This window comes from Amphibalanus amphitrite, unplaced genomic scaffold, assembly GCF_019059575.1.
Source record: "Amphibalanus amphitrite isolate SeventyFive unplaced genomic scaffold, NRLGWU_Aamphi_draft 000676F_arrow, whole genome shotgun sequence".
NCBI lineage: Eukaryota > Metazoa > Arthropoda > Thecostraca > Balanomorpha > Balanidae > Amphibalanus > Amphibalanus amphitrite.
The window spans coordinates 165,280-183,759 of NW_024882170.1; the positions used below are offsets into that span (position 1 = coordinate 165,280).

Here is an 18,480-nt window from a genome sequence, read left to right on the forward strand (position 1 = left end):
AATTATTAGCACTTTGGCTTGTTCACATTTTGGGCTCTGGCCGCCGTCTTACAAGTCAGATCAGGCTCATTTTTGGTTTCCACACTCGTGAACAGATGCTCTAGATACCTTGAGGGTACCAAACTTGTACTTTGATTTTCAGGTCAGGGTCAGGTCATCACAGGTCACGAAAATAATATATCATGCGTCGGTCACGTGACACATGTTTTATGGTCCATTTAGGCCATAGATTTCGAATTTGATGTCGTCTGTGTCATTCAAGGTCATTTTGAGTCGAAATTAGCTTAGGTCAGGTCACTTTCAGGTCAAAAAAGGTCAAATTTTGAAGTTGAAATTTTTCAACAAAAAAGTTGTCTATTGGATGGAGTTTGAGCTCAGGAACACGATGGTGCTATTTATATTGGTGTACGATGCGAAATACGTACTGAAAAATTGATTTGAAAACTTAATAATTGTGAATTTTTTGCAATAATGCGTATAACTTGGCCATTTTTGAAGATATTTAGCTAAAACTTGCTAGAGTTAGTCATAATCATGCGTTCTGTCACATATATTCCGGTTTTTTCGAAAAGTCAAAAACTTTTTGAAAAAAATATAAAAATATAAATTTTGAATATTATTATATAAAATTTTCGAAATTTTCAAAATTTTGAAAATCCGAGATAGCAGTTTGATAGCGCGGTCAATTCTGAGTCCTTTCATGCAAAGAAATTGGATCTAGCTTAAAAACTGAGCTCTTGGGAGCGATTGCCGTGGTTCAATGTTTTGCGTCGAAATCGGACGAACATGACGTCACTCTGACGTCATTTCCGGCCGACCTATGGTAGCTACGAAGTTCAAATTTTGACACAAGGTGTTAAATTGATGCAGCCGAAGGTACTGAAAGTTTGGCGTTGATTCGTCAAGCGGTTTGGAAGTTATTGCAGAAAAACGGGAGGGGGGGCTATAAATAGCCCCCCCCCCCAGTGGGGCGCGGGTTAACTGCATCACAATCACATGGCGCACAATATTGTACCACCAGATTTGATGTACGCTTGGGTTAATCAACATAGAAATGTGATTGAAGTAAATCGAATGACATTTACAACCACGTCTGAGCCTTAATTTACATACAAAACCGGGTTCTAAGTTTTTAAGTCCGTCTTAACTGTGCAATCGATGACAAATCATGCGATTTATTGGAAGGAAGACGAGGTGCACTATAATCCCCAACTCATGACAATCCTTTGGAAGCCTAGTAAGTGCTTTAAAGAAAAATTTTACGAATACATCATATAGACAAACCGCTAGCCCGTTATTACCGACAGACTATATGCAGTACGCACATCTCACGATTCTCTTGCACACGACCAATGCAATACACACTCACACAATCTCAACCCCCCACCCGGTGGATGTGCGCTTGTGTTCGCACCACACCGTCTTAACCTAATGACTAGATTGCACTCACCCGGCCCCCGTGAGCAGCGGCTTGCGTCGCCTCACATACCGGGATACGAACACGAATACAAACAACACGTCACTCACACACACAGTTTTAAATAAATGTTTAAATATGGGTACATTGAGATCAGTACGGAGGATATGTGAAAACACATGCAAAAATAAAACAATATACTGATTAAATAAATAAAATTCATTTCGAAAACAACAATGAAAATGCTAAAAGTGCAAAAAACATATAACACATCAATAAATAAAAATAAAGTCACCAAAATAACGGTAAAAATAACAATGATGATAACAAATGATAACTATTATTGATAATGCAATAACTCAAATTATGGTTAACATGACAAGTAATCACATCGCAAACCCGACCGCCATGTGTCATATTCGTCGACAAAATAATCTAAAGAATCACGAACGAATCATTAGAATGTTGAAAAAAATATGAAAAACGCGTATCCATATTAGCCGTTTTCACGACGGACCTTTCGCAGAGGAACTTATTTGATACCTGAAAAGTACCTACTCTTTGAGGCCTTAACATCCCTCAAACTGAAATATTTTATGTTCAAAATAGTTTTAGAAGTTTAAATCCGGGCATTCTTTGCCCTCAAATCACTTATTTATTTACAAACACAGCAATTTTCGGTTCTAGTAGCCCACCTTTCGACTATGAGGTATCAAATCAGCGTGGCAACTTGCTCCCTCTTTGCTCCCTCGGGTATCTAATTCCGGAATTCTTAAAAACAAGGAAAGTATATATCGAGTTCTCTTTCATACCTATTCAGTTATGTTTTAATGGTGATTAAAATATGGCAAATTTTTTAATTACATTTCATATAAGAAAACACGCAAAACAATGAAACAAAAATAACTACGGCAGATAATTACCTTCAGGTATCTAATTCCGACCAATCAGCACCTCAGTAGGGTATGACGTCATACAAGAATGGTGGTGAAGGCCGTTTGCAGTCCCGGCCGGTAGGTCACGTGACCGCCGGGCGCCTCGGGTCACGCGGCGGTCGGGAGTCGGACGCGGGGCGTGGTCGCGGGCGGACGCGCGGGGCATCATGCTTTGCTTTGCTTGCTTTGTCAACTTCATATAACTTACTATCGCATTCGTGTGAAAGCCAAACACTGCTCAGTGCCCTTAGAAATTGAGTTTTGGAAAGCTCAAGTCCCTATAGCTCCTCAGGTCGGCAACAGTTGAAGCCTCATCTGAACCCATGTGAAAAAACGAGGGTAAGGAACCTTGTGTTGCTTTTTCTTTTACCGTCATAATTATCTCAAACCATCACAATTTTGAGTTGCCACATTGTCTGCTTCACTACATTCGTGTAAAACTTGGGTGAAGGCTGGTGGCTCAAAGAAAAGTGAAGATATTTCTTTAAGTGCCTAATCCGTGAAATATCCCGGCTTTACAAATCTACACTTTTCATTTTCTCCACGATACATTTTTTTAAATTGTTTAAATTTAATCTACATTTGTTAAAATCGGGGCTTTGGTTTTGTGTAAACTAGATCATAAAGTTTACTATAGTTTTGTGTAACCTGATGGCTGAAGAAAATAGTAATTTTGCTAAAATGATGTGCGGAAATTTGTTGCTTTCCAAATCAAATTACTCATACCTATATTTCATTCAAAATTAGGAGGAATTATTACTGTTTTTTCTTGTAACATGAACTGAGTTTGGGTACGGTGCTCCGGAAACGTTGTGGAACTTTAAGCTAGCTAGAGCAGTTTCCATAAAAATTGTTTAGATAGTTGACATGGCTTGTTGACAACTCTTTTGCTGTTTCTAAAAAAGTGAAAAAAAAATATTTTCCTGCATTAAGCACACAAGGCATGTTATTCTCATAAGCTATCGAATGTGTGTGTGTGTTTTTTAAGCTGTTTTTGTAAGCTTTTAAGCTGTAACTTCAGTTACTTCACTTTAGAACATATTGCCCAGAATGCGTCACTGATCATGAGCTGGTATATCATATCATATGTAGCAAATACATAAATGAGAATAGTGTGTCATGAATTTTTGTGCATGCTTCTGGATCATCTGTAATTACATCAAAGGCTCGGCTCAAGAGTGTCCTGCCGACCAGCTTATGCCCAACCCTTTCTGTCCGCAGAACGTCGCCTGCGACTCCCGCACGCCGTTTGCCCCGGCCGTCCGTACTGGTCTTCGCGCTGCGAGCCGCGCTGGAGTTCGCGGCGGCGTCGTGGAGCTCCCATCGGGACGGCGTGTGATGCCCGCGTCGAGCTTATAAGCCGTGAGCTTCGATTGGCGGCTCACGCGGTCACCAGCTGTATGTACAGCCTCGGCCCCGACGACCCCGCTAATGGCCGAGACCGGCATACCCCCGGCATGGGTCCGCTGTCCGGCGCAGCGCTGGCCGACCGCATGCTACTTTTGGCTGTATCGCTGCCCAGCGGGAGCGCGCTCCACGCTGCGGAAGAGGTACACGTTGCGACCCGACTGAGGACCGCAACCGGATGGTGACACGTCGGCCTCTGCGCCCTGGCCGGGGCAGGCGTGACCGACGTCACAGTGGAGGAACGCCCAAACAAGACCAGCCCACCGTCGGAGCAGCATGGAAATATCATGTTCTGCCTGGACGTCGGACCCGGCGGCCGCAGTGCACCTGCACACGTGCGGAGAGGGGCGCTGGAGGCTACTCTGGAGCTTCTGCCATTCCGCGGCGCGACTGCTGGCAAAACGGCGGCGATTGAGGCGGTTGGGAACAGCTGCAGCAATGTTGATGGCGGTGATGGCGACATGGCGGTTTGGGACTTCATCTCAGCGCGGCCGCCGCCCAGGCGCCGCTGCGCCCGGCTGCTCAGCCACCTACCGGATGGGGGGGGGGGGGGGTGGCCCTTACGGCCCTCACGCCCGTTCGGTCTGCGGCCACGTTGTGGGGTGGCGGTCGCGGGGTTAGCGGCGTTGGACTTCGTCCTTTATCCAGACTGCACCGTACCATCTGAACGGATGGATCTGCCAAGAAAGATGACATCCAAGGCGGCTATGAGGCGATCACAAAGCTTCACCAAGAGCTTCTCCTTCATGGAGCCGGCCGGCCGTTAAGTCGCAACACCGGCTGCCGAGTGCCAACAGCTGCGTGCGCTGGCGCCGACGCGTTGTGGGCCGCGCTGCTGACGCCCAAGCTGCGATATCAACCATCTATGAATAAGTGGCAGCGGTGGCGGCTTGTCAGTTGTTAACGTGCCTTAACAGACGTTGCGAATAGCCCGCGTTGGAATCGCATGGTTGGCAACACAACGCAAGTAAAAATGGGCTTCCTTGATGAACCTACTTTTTAAGCATTGTAACCTTTGTAATTTTGGATGTTTTGCTGTAGATATTATTTTCTACATATATACTATATAGGCACCCACGTGCTTTAAATCGCGCAATGGAATTGAACCATGGTAAAGACAATGATAAATGAACTGAGAGCTGACATGCCCCATGCTTTGTGTGTGTATGTGTGTGTTTTTTTTTTTTTTTGGCGAGTCGATAAAAGTGGTTTTGGACACTGGATGAGTTTTTAGGGGTGTGGTGAGGGGGGATGTAATTCCACAGACCTTCTGTCAGATTCACTAATGCAGTAGGTCTGTGCGGTGTTTAGTTATCGGAGCATTCTTTGAAAGTCGTGAATAGGGCCACCGAGTACCTAAAGCCGTGATATTCCCCCACAAAAACTTCTTTTAAATAACCGGGGATAGGTACATGAGCAGAGTAAATGCTATTACGAACGCCTATCACAATGCTGAGCGAATAGGAAAATCCATAGATGGAGAATTGTGCCGCGTTACGGGTGCTCGGGCGCAGCCAATCCACCGTTACCCCAGCGGTGACCTTGACCCGCATCGTCTGTCTCGGCTCCAAAGCCAAACCGGCGTGGAATTGGGAGCGTTCGAGCACTCATGGTCCAGCGCAATTCTCCACCTAAATCCATTCCTGATACACATTTGCTTGCTAATAGTCATGTAACCCCGGTAAATTCACCCAACTTTCATATTGGTCGCTCCATAGACAGATGGCCACAGAGATCAACTTAAAAGGCCATTGTTGCATTCATTTAGTGGAGATCATTAAAGAGCCGTGACAGGCCACAAGTCGCGTGACATCATACGTGTAACGACCAATGACGTCGGCCTGCAAAACCCAATGGAAGCGGCTAGCAGCGTGCAATAAAACAGGGCGCTGCTTTCTAAATGTCTGTCGTGCGCCATAAATGAATATATTCTTTGTAGCCTGGCAACTCAGTATCTTTTTTTAACTATTGTACTAGTATTTAATAATTTCATAATTTTATAATTGAGCTTACGTTTTATGTTGATATTAGTGATAAATCCTTAGATAAAGTAAATCGATGTGATATTTAATAGAAAAATAGCAAACTAACGCACCATTCATTCGAAAGCTGGGGAACCTACTAAAAAGAACTACTAAAATTCCTGAGGAACCAAAGGATCAAATGGGGATTAAATAGATGCCTGCTATTCCGTCGTGAAAATGGCCATTATGTACATTTTCGTAGGGAGCTTGACTGAGTTAATTTTCACTCAATATACTTGTATCCATAGCAAAAGTGTTTGCCACGAACGAAATTATACAATGATCACAACCATGTGGGTGGCTTACGTTGACTAGGAAGTCAAGTTGACTAGAATACAGGAACGATATCATATTTTCACGTAATGCTAGTTCTGGGCCCTGTTTCACCGGTGATAGCAGCAAGCTGCTATCAAATTGCGCGAGCTGACGTAATGTGATGACGTCATACTGCTGACGTAAGGGGCAATTCTGGCGCACGATTGCCGCAATATTGTTTTACGTCATCAGCTAAATGTTCGAAGTTAATGTCAAAATTTTCCCTAAACCCAACTTCTTTTAAATACATCATATTGAAAAAATATATATCAAAAATATACATACTATCATGACTGCGTAAACTCTTACTTTTAGGCTCATACGTCACTTAATGCCGCCGCCAAGGTCGCGGCAATCGGGCGCCGGAACTACCCATTACGACAACAGTATGGCGTCACGACATGACGTCAGCTCGCGAAACGTGATAGCAGCTTGCTGCTATCACCGGTGAAACAGGGCCCTGACCAAAACACTCTTCATTCATCATCGGTACTCGATCGTCATTCCCGAAATAAAATTTGTAAAATGCCAGAAGCACATGTATCTAGAGTTGAATTGCAGTGCAGCTGGCACCATGAACGACTGTAGGCGTGGTATGTGGGGCACAGGATCTACATACTCAGCAGGATAGGTGTTTTCCAGTGATACAGGTCTCTCACGTGCACATTCAGCCTAATTTAGGATCCAAATTTATACGCAAACTGATTAACACTGCAGGAAGCTGCTATCATAAAACCACACAAACAGCCACACATACAATATTCACTAACAAACTCACTGGCATTAGCTCACTCACTCACTCTCACTCACACTCTCACACACAAACACATTCATCCCGATTTCCAGGGCACGCCTGTCGGGCGCCGTTCGTCCCCAGTGGCTTCTCGCCATGTCTTTGGTATCAGCTGCCGATGGCCCGTTGAGAGCCGGGCTGGACAAGCACAAAACACAACAACACGTACGAGCACAGTCTATACACAGGTGTAAACGTATTTACAGCGCGAGGGCCGGGCCCGCCGCCCGGTCCCGCGCGCCTAATGGAATGTTACAGTATGGAAAACGATCGCACAACACGCACATACATACACTGAGCTGCGGGCAAACAAAAGCAGCCAAACGCAGCAGCAGATCGCAAGACTCGAGTTACATCGCCATACTGTGCCCGATTACGCGAATACAGTCAGTCAGATCGAATTCCAGAATCGCTGATTTTCGCCGAGATCAACTCGAGATTACGTGTCGTCATTCAGAAAGCTCAGACGCAGGCTCACCCTTTCCCTCTGAGTCAGATGGTGAGCAGCGATCCGACTAGTCGGAGTCGGAGTCGGAGTCGCTGGACGGCGGCCGAGGAGGTGGTGGCTCAGCGGCGGGTTTGGAGGCGTTGCTCTGTGTGGCAGACAAGTACGCTGCCGGCTCGTCTTTGGAGTAACAGAACTCCATCTCCACCTTGTACTCATACCTGGGGACGAGGAGTGAGTCGTTTGACATCCAAGTTTACGTTAGACCCTGCCAGTCGATCAAAAGAAAGCTTATCGTTCGGTGCTATTTTTTGTTTGAATTATGTGTAGGAATATGAATATCCAGCGGCCCTGGCCGCCACTGCTGAGTAAAGCTGCCACTTTATCCCCTGGACGGCACGACCGGCCAATCGGCGGGCCGGGGTCACTCGGTCGATAGGAGGCAATCGGCCGCCTCGCCGGCTCAGAGACTGTCTAAGTGAGTGTCGGACGCTTGAGCCTGACGGCTACTCGGCACTCGCCCCCTATACACCACGAAACAAGCAGAAGACTGTTTGAGCGCAGTACGCTGCTGGCGCTAACTGAGCATTGAGACGCCACGCCCATGCCTAACCGGCATGGGCCGTTTAGGCATTAGACACTTTTAGGCCTAGACACCGTTTAGGCCGTTTGACACTTGTTTGAACAGTTTTATTTTTGTTTATCGGTTGTCCCCAATTGGTAGAAGGTAGACGTAATGGTAGGTTACTGCTACTTAAATGCTATTAGCAGCAATGGCTAGACATTTTGAATAAATGGTGCCTTACCTGGCGAGGTACCTGACGTATTTCTCGGGCGGGTCGCCGCTGCCGCCACTGATGGAGGCCGAGCGACACACGGTGTGTGACACAGTGGTGTGCGGCATGGTGTACTCCACAAAGCAGAACCTGTCGAACGTCTCCGGGATCTGGTCGAACGACGTCAGGTTCAGCTTGCACGAGAACGTGTGGTTCGTGTAGGCACCTGCCGGTTGAAACAGGATGTGGTGAGGCTGAGGCACTTATCACGCGTGGGCGTTAGCTTGTTTGTGTTGAGCTGGTGAAACGGCGCAGGGAAGAAAGAGGATAGGATAATCTCCTCACTTATGCTGTTTTAGCGTTAGATATGCACCATTTACATGCTGTTATGCTCCATTGAGAACCGACCAACCTTTGGAAATTAATCTGTCAATAAGGAACTATCAAAAAGTTCTACATTCTTCTGTATTTAGCTAGTTTTATTAGCCATAGCCAATAGCCATGTTATGTTAACCCGCGCCCCACTGGGGGGGGGGCTATTTATAGCCCCCCCTCCCGTTTTTCTGCAATAACTTCCAAACCGCTTGACGAATCGACGCCAAACTTTCAGTACCTTCGGCTGCATCAATTTGACACCTTGTGTCAAAATTTGAACTTCGTAGCTACCATAGGTCGGCCGGAAATGACGTCAGAGTGACGTCATGTTCGTCCGATTTCGACGCAAAACATTGAACCACGGCAATCGCTCCCAAGAGCTCAGTTTTTAAGCTAGATCCAATTTCTTTGCATGAAAGAACTCAGAATTGACCGCGCTATCAAACTGCTATCTCGGATTTTCAAAATTTTGAAATTTTCGAAAATTTTATATAATAATATTCAAAATTTATTTTTTATATTTTTTTCAAAAAGTTTTTGACTTTTCGAAAAAAAAAACCGGAATATATGTGACAGAACGCATGATTATGACTAACTCTAGCAAGTTTTAGCTAAATATCTTCAAAAATGGCCAAGTTATACGCATTATTGCAAAAAATTCACAATTATTAATTTTTCAAATCAATTTTTCAGTACGTATTTGGCATCGTACACCAATATAAATGGCACCATCGTGTTCCTGAGCTCAAACTGCATCCAATAGACACCTTTTTTGTTGAAAAATTTCAACTTCAAAATTTGACCTTTTTTGACCTGAAAGTGACCTGACCTAAGCTAATTTCGACTCAAAATGACCTTGAATGACACAGACGACATCAAATTCGAAATCTATGGCCTAAATGGACCATAAAACATGTGTCACGTGACCGACGCATGATATAATATTTTCGTGACCTGTGATGACCTGACCCTGACCTGAAAATCAAAGTACAAGTTTGGTACCCTCAAGGTATCTAGAGCATCTGTTCACGAGTGTGGAAACCAAAAATGAGCCTGATCTGACTTGTAAGACGGCGGCCAGAGCCCAAAATGTGAACAAGCCAAAGTGCTAATAATTTTTACTTTGACCTGACCTGTGACGTCATCGGTGACCTCGAGGTCAATGAAATTAGGTTTCGCTCGACAGTTTTTCCGGGGCTATCAGACGCCGTTTGAATTTTGACGATCGGCCCAGTAGTTTCGGAGTTAGGAGGGGGGGCTATGAATAGCCCCCCCCCCCAGTAGGGCGTGTTATACACAGACCCCAGTGGGGCGCGGGTTAAATTCTCTCGAGTCATATCATAGGTCAGGCTACATATGGTAGCGTAGCCCTTTTTTACAACAATGGAGCGGTGATTTTCGCTAGTCGCTACCGAAGTACTCTTCTAAATTGTTGATGCCATGATCAATACACATCACCGATACACCACGAATACGAAGAAGCTTTCTATTTACTACCGCTGTCACCAATCCCGACTGACCTTGTCCCTCCTTGGGCAGCCGCGGTATCCTCCAGGCGATGGCCCGGTGATGGTGTTCGTATTTGGCGCTGCCCGATGATACTTCCATCAGGCTCTGCTCCAGAGTGTCCACCGCTCCCAGGATCCGCTCAATGCCCTTCACCTTGCCCTGACTGTGGGCAAAGAAAGGAGGAAGTCAGCCGGTGCACTGCTGAAGGGCGAGGAGCGTGGTAAGTCTAATATTTTTAGAGCTGTGGCTTTCATGTGATTGATAAGAAACGTATACTTTGCGTGGCTATTCCCTGTATAAAAATAAATGATATGGTAATTTGAGCCTCCTACAAGACCTAACATATATAAACATTCGTCCACACAAATAATAAGGTCACGATTAATCACGCTGCGTAACATGTCAGATTCCATATAGCGAACGTACGTAAACAACGTATAAACAAAACACGTACCGGCGATGGGAGGCCTTCACTGATCCATAGCGGAAGTGTTTCTCGACCCGGAACATATAAATCCAGCACTCGGGCAGAGGCATTCGGACGCACACATCCTCGCACGGAATCTGGCCCATCTTCCTGCTGACGTAGCCCGGCACGAGAATGTCTGCGCTAATATCAACCTGTCATGAACAATGAAGACGTTATGAAACATTTGTGCACTCCGCTAATTTTAATGAAATAGAACTGGAAATTTAATGAACTACTTACAGCGAAGTTAGCATTGCTCGGCACTGTCAAGGCCATGGCACTGTGTAATTTCAAGCAATCTCAATGACCAATTATTTTCGGAAGTTTCCGAATGGGTTGCACGTGACGAATAAAAAACGACGCATGCTCTCGTCCTCTTGCTAAAAATATCGGCGTGCTGCTTATAACGATCTACCATCGGTATGCGGAGAATAACTCGTATTCTATCTTCTTTGAATATCTACTGGAACATTACATTTCAGAATTGCATAAGCATAGATATTATATAAGGCAAGTATGAGGACGATTGAATGGCCATGGCGCCACCTTACCTTATTCTGAAGGATGGTGTATTTGACTTTGACCTGGAGAGGCAGCTCCCGGCTCCTCGGTGGTCTGACTCTAAACCGCATCAGTTCAATATAACAGCCATCCGGCGGTTTGAACTGAAAAATAAACGTGTATTATCAGTCATCACAATTAACTAAATATAACGCTACGGAGCATGTTCCGAGTGAGCGAGGACCATATAAGTGGGTATTGACAATCAACGAATGCACCATCGACCCACGTCGAAATTAGCTTCACCGCATAAACCCACGCCTCAATGATTGCCCACTTATATAAAGTCATTCTATGAATAGCAACTCACACGTCAACGCCAAGTGAAGCTATTTCTGGCGCTCCACTCGCACCACCACGCGCTCGAACCACTCAGCCGCCTACCTTGAGTATCTGCGACTCCTTGAATGCCTGTAGGTCGATGATGTTGTGGAACTGCACGTCCTCGAGACGGATCCACTCCTCAGTGGCTACGGGGATGATGTCGTGACGGCCGACCACCTCCTTGCCCTGACGCCGCAGGTCATTGATGCCCAGCTCCACGTCAGGCATTCCTGGAGGAGGGATGAAACGGCCGTGATGGTCTGTCACTGGGACAGAACTTTAATGGAATTTAGCTTGCAACTACGACGTGCAGTACGCAAACATGTGTCAGTCACTGTCAGTAATAATGGAATGTGCGATTTCAGATAAAAGATGGCTGAGAACGTTTTTAAATTGTTTAGATATAAATTATTGTCATCTTTGTTCACTGAAGCCTTGTCAGTTTCGTTGAAATTTTGAACCCGCAACGTTATACCCGACATACATGCAAACGACAGCAACAGCATTTGCGCTTACCGGAGAGGAAGGCGAGGAAGAACAGCCGAACCCTGGCTAGCTGCTTGGTGACCGCTCCCGTCACGTCTTGTTCCAAGTAGACCTCGTCCACTCCCGATATCTGGATCTCCTCGGTCTTATAGTTGAGTGCTCGGTCGCGGTGCACGTTCACCTGACGGCGGTGAGGTTGGTATGGTGAGAATAGTTTACAGAATGTTGTCGGTGGCATGTGAATCAAGGACGTATAAGCAACTGAGATGGCGTGATTAGAAATTACCTGAAATATGCTGAATTCATCGTGATACAATTAATATTGCAAGGAAGCCACTTTGTACCAATCGGTATGAAACATCCAATTGACATGTTTGATTCCAAACATCAACGAGTGAAACGTTTTGTATCTTTTCCTCAAAGCAAAATAAACAGGAGAACTGCATCAAGGAAAACAACCAGAAAAAATCTTCAAAAAGCACGATCTTATCTTGCCTTGAACAGAGTTTCTTCCACAAAGCTGGCGAAGCGTTTGACATCCTCGTAGTGCTGGGTTCCGAGTTTCAGCAGCTGTGAGATCTGAGGCGCGTGCTCGACCGGCATTCCCAGCTTGCGGACGTCGCTTGCGAACTCCTTGACACGATCGTAGTCGCCCTCCCAGGCTGAGATGGCGAACTGGCCCAGCTTCTTGGTGATCCGCTCCGCCTGAGAAGGGAAAATATAAAGATATTCCATTGTGCATTGTGCAAACTACACGAACATCCCATCATATTCATAGTTAAATAGTGAGAAGTCGAAATGGATGGAAAATGCTGCTGCCATGGAAGCAGCGCGGGAGTTAAGACTAACTTAAAAGTGACTTTTCGCGAGACGCGAACAAAGAGCGAGTAATTGTAACTTGTGAGTAATTGTAAGTAATTCTAATTATCCGGCCGATACCTCGGCTGGATAATTAGATAATAAGGCCGGATAGATAATTCGGCCGATACGTCATGAAATTAGCTAATGCGATACAATACCAGAGCTCATAAAGGACACTGCCACCCGAACAGCGCCGTTGCTTAGTGCTTACCTTAGTCATCTGACCCGGCCGCACTCCAGGTCGCTCCTTGTAGAAAATGTACTGCAGCTTGACGGTAAAAATCTTCCCGTATTGATCGTACTGTTGAGCTCCTGTAATCCGGGATAGACTTTCGTCAGCAGTCATGTACTTTGGAAAGCAAATATTCTGACTCACACTGCAACGTCACGCAATATTTGAGTTTTGACTTTTGACGTTAGGACTCAATCTCTGGTAAGAGTTGAGAACAATAGATAATGTCCTGCTTCAATAGCCAGGCAGGGTCCATGTATATTTTGTTATAAGGACATCAGAAAATTAAAGCAGTTATTTTTGGATCAGGATCCGTGGGATCCGATCCCGGATCCATTTTCTCGGATCCAGGCACATGTCTGATAGCATGACAGTCGCTCGTATGCGATCAGTTGAGCGCTTATACAAATAGTTACTTATCAAGCACAAATATTCCGTTATAAGAAAGCTGACAGGTAAGCTGGCTGATTGGTCTTAGCCAGGTTAGAACGTCCCAGCCAATAGACTGGGCTGCTAGCCTGCCGCACAGCCCGGGGTATCGTATACTCGGGGTATCCTCCATGGTATCGAAAATCTTCCGTGGCATCGACACCAATAAAAGAGGCCTGGCTGGCTTCGCTAAAGACGGACAGCTGGCCTGGGCTCGCACGAGTTGTGAAGGCTTCAAACTGCGTGAATGGTATTCATGTGCACCTGAGGGATAGCAAAAAGACGCAATAGAGGGCCACAAAACGTTGAGTTTCGATTGAGATTGAGTTGTGAACTGAGTACTGACCGACATCGGAGACGGAGTAGCACGCCTGCAGCGGTAGCTCCTGGAACGGATCGGAGTCATTTCTGTCGTTGAAGAGCTGCAGTACTGCATTGTCCGCCAAACGAACAAACACCTTCTTCCAGAACCTGTGAGAGCAGTGCGAGATGTTGATATCATTTGGGAGCGAAGGTAGGTAGGCAAGGGCGGAAAGAATTCAGTGGTTGCTGCTGACCGTAGACGAATATTGCACAGGCCCTATAAATGCGTGGCTAATGATAGCTATCCCGAGATGGCCAGTGTGTCATCATGAGCTATTTGTGATATGATATTGGCATACCAGTAATGACCCAAATAATTTTGAAGCAAAAAATTAGCTCTATCGCAACATAACAAAAATAGGGCAACTAAAATAAGCAAATTTGCAGGAAGATGGGATTAGGTATTATACCGCTGGCGACCAAGCCACTGACCTCTGTCCGGTGATTTTCTTCTTGTTGGGCTGCCGGAGATACATGTCAAACTCTGCCTTGTCCCAGGTGGTTCTCGGGAACGGCTCCAGCGGCTGTGAGGTGTCCTCGTCGAACAGCGGGGTCTCCGGTGGGCTGCCCGATTCGGGCTCCGGACGCTCCACTGTGGACACAAAAAGGAAGTTCGTTGTGATATAATGAAAACAAAATCTGATTTTTGTCTAAAGCTATTGACGCACTTTCTCGTAATTTATCAATACAGCTTATCATTTAGTCGGATACCTGGTATCTAAGCAGGCAACTAAAGTATTGACGCAACAACAAAAGCAATAAGTGTAGAGCAAAATTTACTCCATTGCTTTATTCTGCCCGGAATAAGAAGCGTTTTCCCTCCCACTTTTCCTCGCCCCTCGCTCCCGTCGGCTCTGCGCTGTTGACACACCATTACCCAGTCATGCACAGTGGACCGTGCGTACTACACCCCTCCGCACACATCCTCCCCAGTCCCCAGTCCCAACCGTAAGTCTATCGCACTGCGCCTGACCCCCCCCCCCCCCACCACCAGCACTGTGGCTGACTCCTGACCTTTAGCCTGCGGTAGGTCCAGCGAAAGGTCGGCTGCCGGCACTGCGAACGGGTTACTGCCAAGGGTGTCGGCAGGGGCGTCCTGGAACGCAGCGACCGCTGGCTTGGGCGGTGGCGCCAGGGCTGGCACGGGAGCTTGTGACGTCCAGCTCTGCTGTGGTCTGGAAAGGTGCATTGGTGCACGATAAGTAAGATGTGTTTGTGTTGAGCTTTGGTCAATGGAGTAGTTCATGAACAAGTAGTTCATGAATAGAAGGTCATGCATGGTGTCCTATTTGAAAGCCTATACAACAGTTTAGAGACAAAGGTACTAAGCTCAAGAAAAAGCTTAAATTCATAACTGAGCTCATCTTTCATCCATGCGAAAATCACTTCCAATGAAAGTTCCTATTTCAACATGCTAGCCATCTTTGAAAAACTTCTGCCTTGGTGAAGCATTCATAATAAATGCAATGAGATTCATATTCCCACATCTGTGATCTGTGTAGGAAACACCACTCTTGTCCTGAAATTTATGAACAGTTAAAGAATTTCGTGATAAAATCAGCGAGCTAAAACCCAGCTCACGTCACCAAAACATCAGCAAGTCAAGCAACCTCTCGCTCTCAACGTTCTCTTCTTTATCTGCCCACTCCATCCCTCCTGAAATCCAGTCTATCGTTCGCACCTGATGAATACGTTGAGGTCGGTCGGCTCATCCTCCGAGTGCTGTTTGCTGGCGCCGCGAGCAGGAGTTGACTGAGGTACCGGAGGCGGCGCCGTCATCGACAGGAACGAGTCGAACGCCGGGTCCTCGAAGCCGCCCGGACCCGCAGACGAAGGCGCAGCGGAGTCGCCCCAGACTGCGGAGGAAGCGGTGGGGAGATAACTGATAAGGTAGAAAGGCTGCTGAAAGTTAGAGAGGCTAGAGAAGGTGACAGTGAAGCAATTACTGCAACGAGAAAATTGGTATGAGATACGCCCTTGGATGCTTGTTATGACTATTCGGCTCTTGATACATACATAGGCGAACACGAGAAGCAATGGACCCTGTCATGATCGTGGCCGGCAAATGTTAAGCTTTTTGTGGACCGATAACATATGAAACGCATTTATTATTTCGGAGAAGTCAAGTAATCAAAAAGGATAGCCAAGAAGCTATCATATGCAAAGCTGAGAAGCAATAACTGGTTCCTTTGATGGCGTAATGACATCTTCTGTTACATTTTCACTGTATGACTGACGTTTTGTATACATACACCAAACTTCTTTTTCTGGTCTGAAACATACATTCGTTACTCGACCCACAGATCAACTCACCTGACGCAGTTTTGTCGGCCGTCCCAGTCGCCGCCCCGAACGGATCCACAGCGCCACCAGTCGCCGCATCATCCGCCGCCTTCTCAAACCTCGCCGCAAACGCGTCAAAGGCATCCTCCTGCGGTGCAGCTGCGTCCGCTACATCGCCGGCTTCCACCGTCTCCAGGAAAGGGTTCGGCGAGGGCGGCGGCTGGCGCCTCGGTGGCGCAGGAGGTGGCGGACGACGCACTGCCGCCGGCTCTGAAGCCGCTGGAGCCGAGAAGATGTCCAAGGGGTCAACAGCTTGTGTGGTTGACGAAGCTGCTGCCGCGGTCGCTGGTGGAGTATCGAAGATACCGAGCGGGGAAGGAACCGGAGCGGATGGTATTTCTGGGGGCTCGATGCCTCCTCCGAAGATGCTGGAGGGTTCTGAAGGCGCAGAGAAGATGTTGAGTGGATCGACAGTCGGTTTTGGCGAGGCTGCAGGTGCGGCCGCTGTCACACCAGGCGGAGGAGGTCGGGCAGGGGGCGCAGCTGGCCGAGGCGGTGGCGGTGGTCTTGCCGGCTGGGTCGCCACCTCCGGCTCGGACGTGGGCTGGGGCGGCGCGGTCAGTTCCTCGGGAGGTGTCAGGGCCGTCGGTGGCTGAGACGGTTCGTACTGCCCAGGCGGCGGACCCTCGGCCAGTGTAGGCGTCGTCACCACAGAGGGGATCGGAGACGGTCCCGGTGGACTGAGTGGAGAAGGAGGAGTGATCTGAGACACAGGCACCACAGGCGTGGAGAACTCGTCCATGAAGGCGGCCGCCGTGTGGGCGCGTCCGTCTTCCTCCGGCGCATCCACCACGACCTTGGCGTCGGGCGGAGCGTCCAGCTGAAGCTCCAGCGGCCTCAGCGGCACCTCCTCTGACGGTGATGACTGATGAGGTGGCGGAGCCGGCGGTTGCAGACCCTCAGCACTGTCGGCAGTCCCATCCTCCGTCTCCTTCCCCTCCTCAGGCGCAGCCTGCGTCGTGCCATCCTTATCTTCCTCCTCTGTCGCTGCCTTCGGGAGTTCCGGCGTATCCCAAATCGTTGGCTCGGGTACAGCCGGGACGGAGGCAGGCGCTGCTGTCAACACAGGCTGTTCCAACATGTCCGCTCCGTCCTTCGCTGGTGGCATCGGTGGCCCGTCAGCCAGAAGATCTCCAGTCGGGTGCGCGGCCTCGTCGTGGAACGAACTGCTCAGCAGGTCCACCTCCTGTTCTGGTTTTCTGGTCGCCGGTGTGTTAAACAGACTCAAGATCTGATCCTTGGTTTTGGTGACCGGTGCCGCAGGCGCCGAGTCCCAGAGGTCGATCTCGTGAGCGGCAGAGTCCGTGGGCGCATGGGCGTGGTCTGGAGCGTCCTCATGGTCGCTCAGTTCCTCGACGGTCTGGCCGAACGCAGCGCTGGAAAAAGCGAGCCGATACTTGCTAAATTCGTTTTGGATGCCATTTACTTGAGCGAGAGTTGTTGAGATTTTAACGTTAACTGACTCACTTATGTCTCCATACGCTAGCGTGAGAAACAGCTTTGTATGGTCATATGGGACAAAATTGTCACACGGCAGTTGGCAATACACACGCAATCTGGCCATACAAATCATTGATTTTTGGACATTATCTGGCCATTATCGTCACTATCGTGACCGAATCAATACATGCCGCCACAATCAAAACCTTATGAGTCACGCTATCGACCAATCATAGACATGTCAAACACGCACGGGCCAGCAAAGCATTTTGGATTTGTCTTAGTTTCTAGCCTATATCTGGCATTATCAAATTAAAGGTAAAGAGAAGGGTGGGTAATTATGCTCACCTGAAGGCGACATCATGATGTTCCACATGTTCATCCAGTCCATCCAGGGGTGGAGACGGCGAGCGGGACAGCATGTGGGTGGGACTCTGGCGCGGCGTCTTCACGTTACTCAGCTGACCGAACAGCGAGTCGCTGGCCGCCTCCAGGTGACCGGTCACCGAGGCCAGCAGGTTCCGGGTCGCCTCGGGGACCGGAGGTCGCGGCGGAGGGGCCGCCGGCCCGTCCAGAAGGTCGGTGTGCGGCGGAGGCGGCACAGGAGGCGGCGCCGTCGCTGCTACACTGACTTTAGGGGGTGGCGGGCGTGGCACCGGCGGCTGAGGCCTGGGTGGCGGTACAGAGTCGGCAAAGGGATTGCTGAGAGCCACGTCGGCGACAGGAGCAGGAGTGGGCTCCGAGGAAGCCAGGAAGGCGCCGAAGGGGTTGTTGTCCAGAGCTGCACCTGGGCCTGGAGCGTCGTCCATGAAAGGGTTGCTGAGTGCAGCAGAGTCATCTCGCTGAGAAGCGTCAAATCCTCCGAAGCCGCCCATCTCTAAGAAGGGATTACCAGAAGCCATGGTTGATAGTTTTACTAGAAACACTTTCTAACACTCAACACTCACGACTATCGGGGCAGTGTTTGACTGACTTC

At 48.0% G+C, this 18,480-nt stretch overlaps 1 protein-coding gene across 1 annotated transcript; it reads right to left on the reverse strand.

Annotated features, from left to right (window-relative positions):
* Nucleotides 1-6,615: 6,615 nt before the first annotated feature.
* Nucleotides 6,616-18,406, reverse strand: LOC122364428 (protein stoned-B-like). Its single transcript, XM_043334784.1, has 15 exons — nucleotides 17,853-18,406; nucleotides 16,035-17,440; nucleotides 15,403-15,577; nucleotides 14,736-14,896; nucleotides 14,154-14,313; nucleotides 13,705-13,829; nucleotides 12,909-13,009; nucleotides 12,332-12,541; nucleotides 11,867-12,017; nucleotides 11,411-11,580; nucleotides 11,017-11,130; nucleotides 10,451-10,617; nucleotides 10,008-10,159; nucleotides 8,143-8,338; nucleotides 6,616-7,557 (listed from the first exon to the last, which is right to left on the reverse strand). The coding sequence occupies exons 1-15, from the start codon at nucleotides 18,404-18,406 to the stop codon at nucleotides 7,407-7,409; spliced, it is 3,993 nt and encodes a 1,330-aa protein (XP_043190719.1). The 3' UTR covers nucleotides 6,616-7,406.
* Between the last annotated feature and the right edge of the window lie 74 nt (nucleotides 18,407-18,480).

What these genes read in the sequence shown, in the direction of transcription:
- LOC122364428 (XM_043334784.1), bottom strand. Translation starts at nt 18,406, where the DNA reads ATGGCTTCTGGTAATCCCTTCTTAGAGATGGGCGGCTTCGGAGGATTT. An exon ending in GGACCTACCGCAGGCTAAAG is followed by an intron (nt 14,314 to 14,735) that starts GTCAGGAGTCAG and finishes TTGTGTCCACAG; the next exon opens with TGGAGCGTCCGGAGCCCGAA. An exon ending in ACACCATCCTTCAGAATAAG is followed by an intron (nt 10,618 to 11,016) that starts GTAAGGTGGCGC and finishes TGTTCATGACAG; the next exon opens with GTTGATATTAGCGCAGACAT.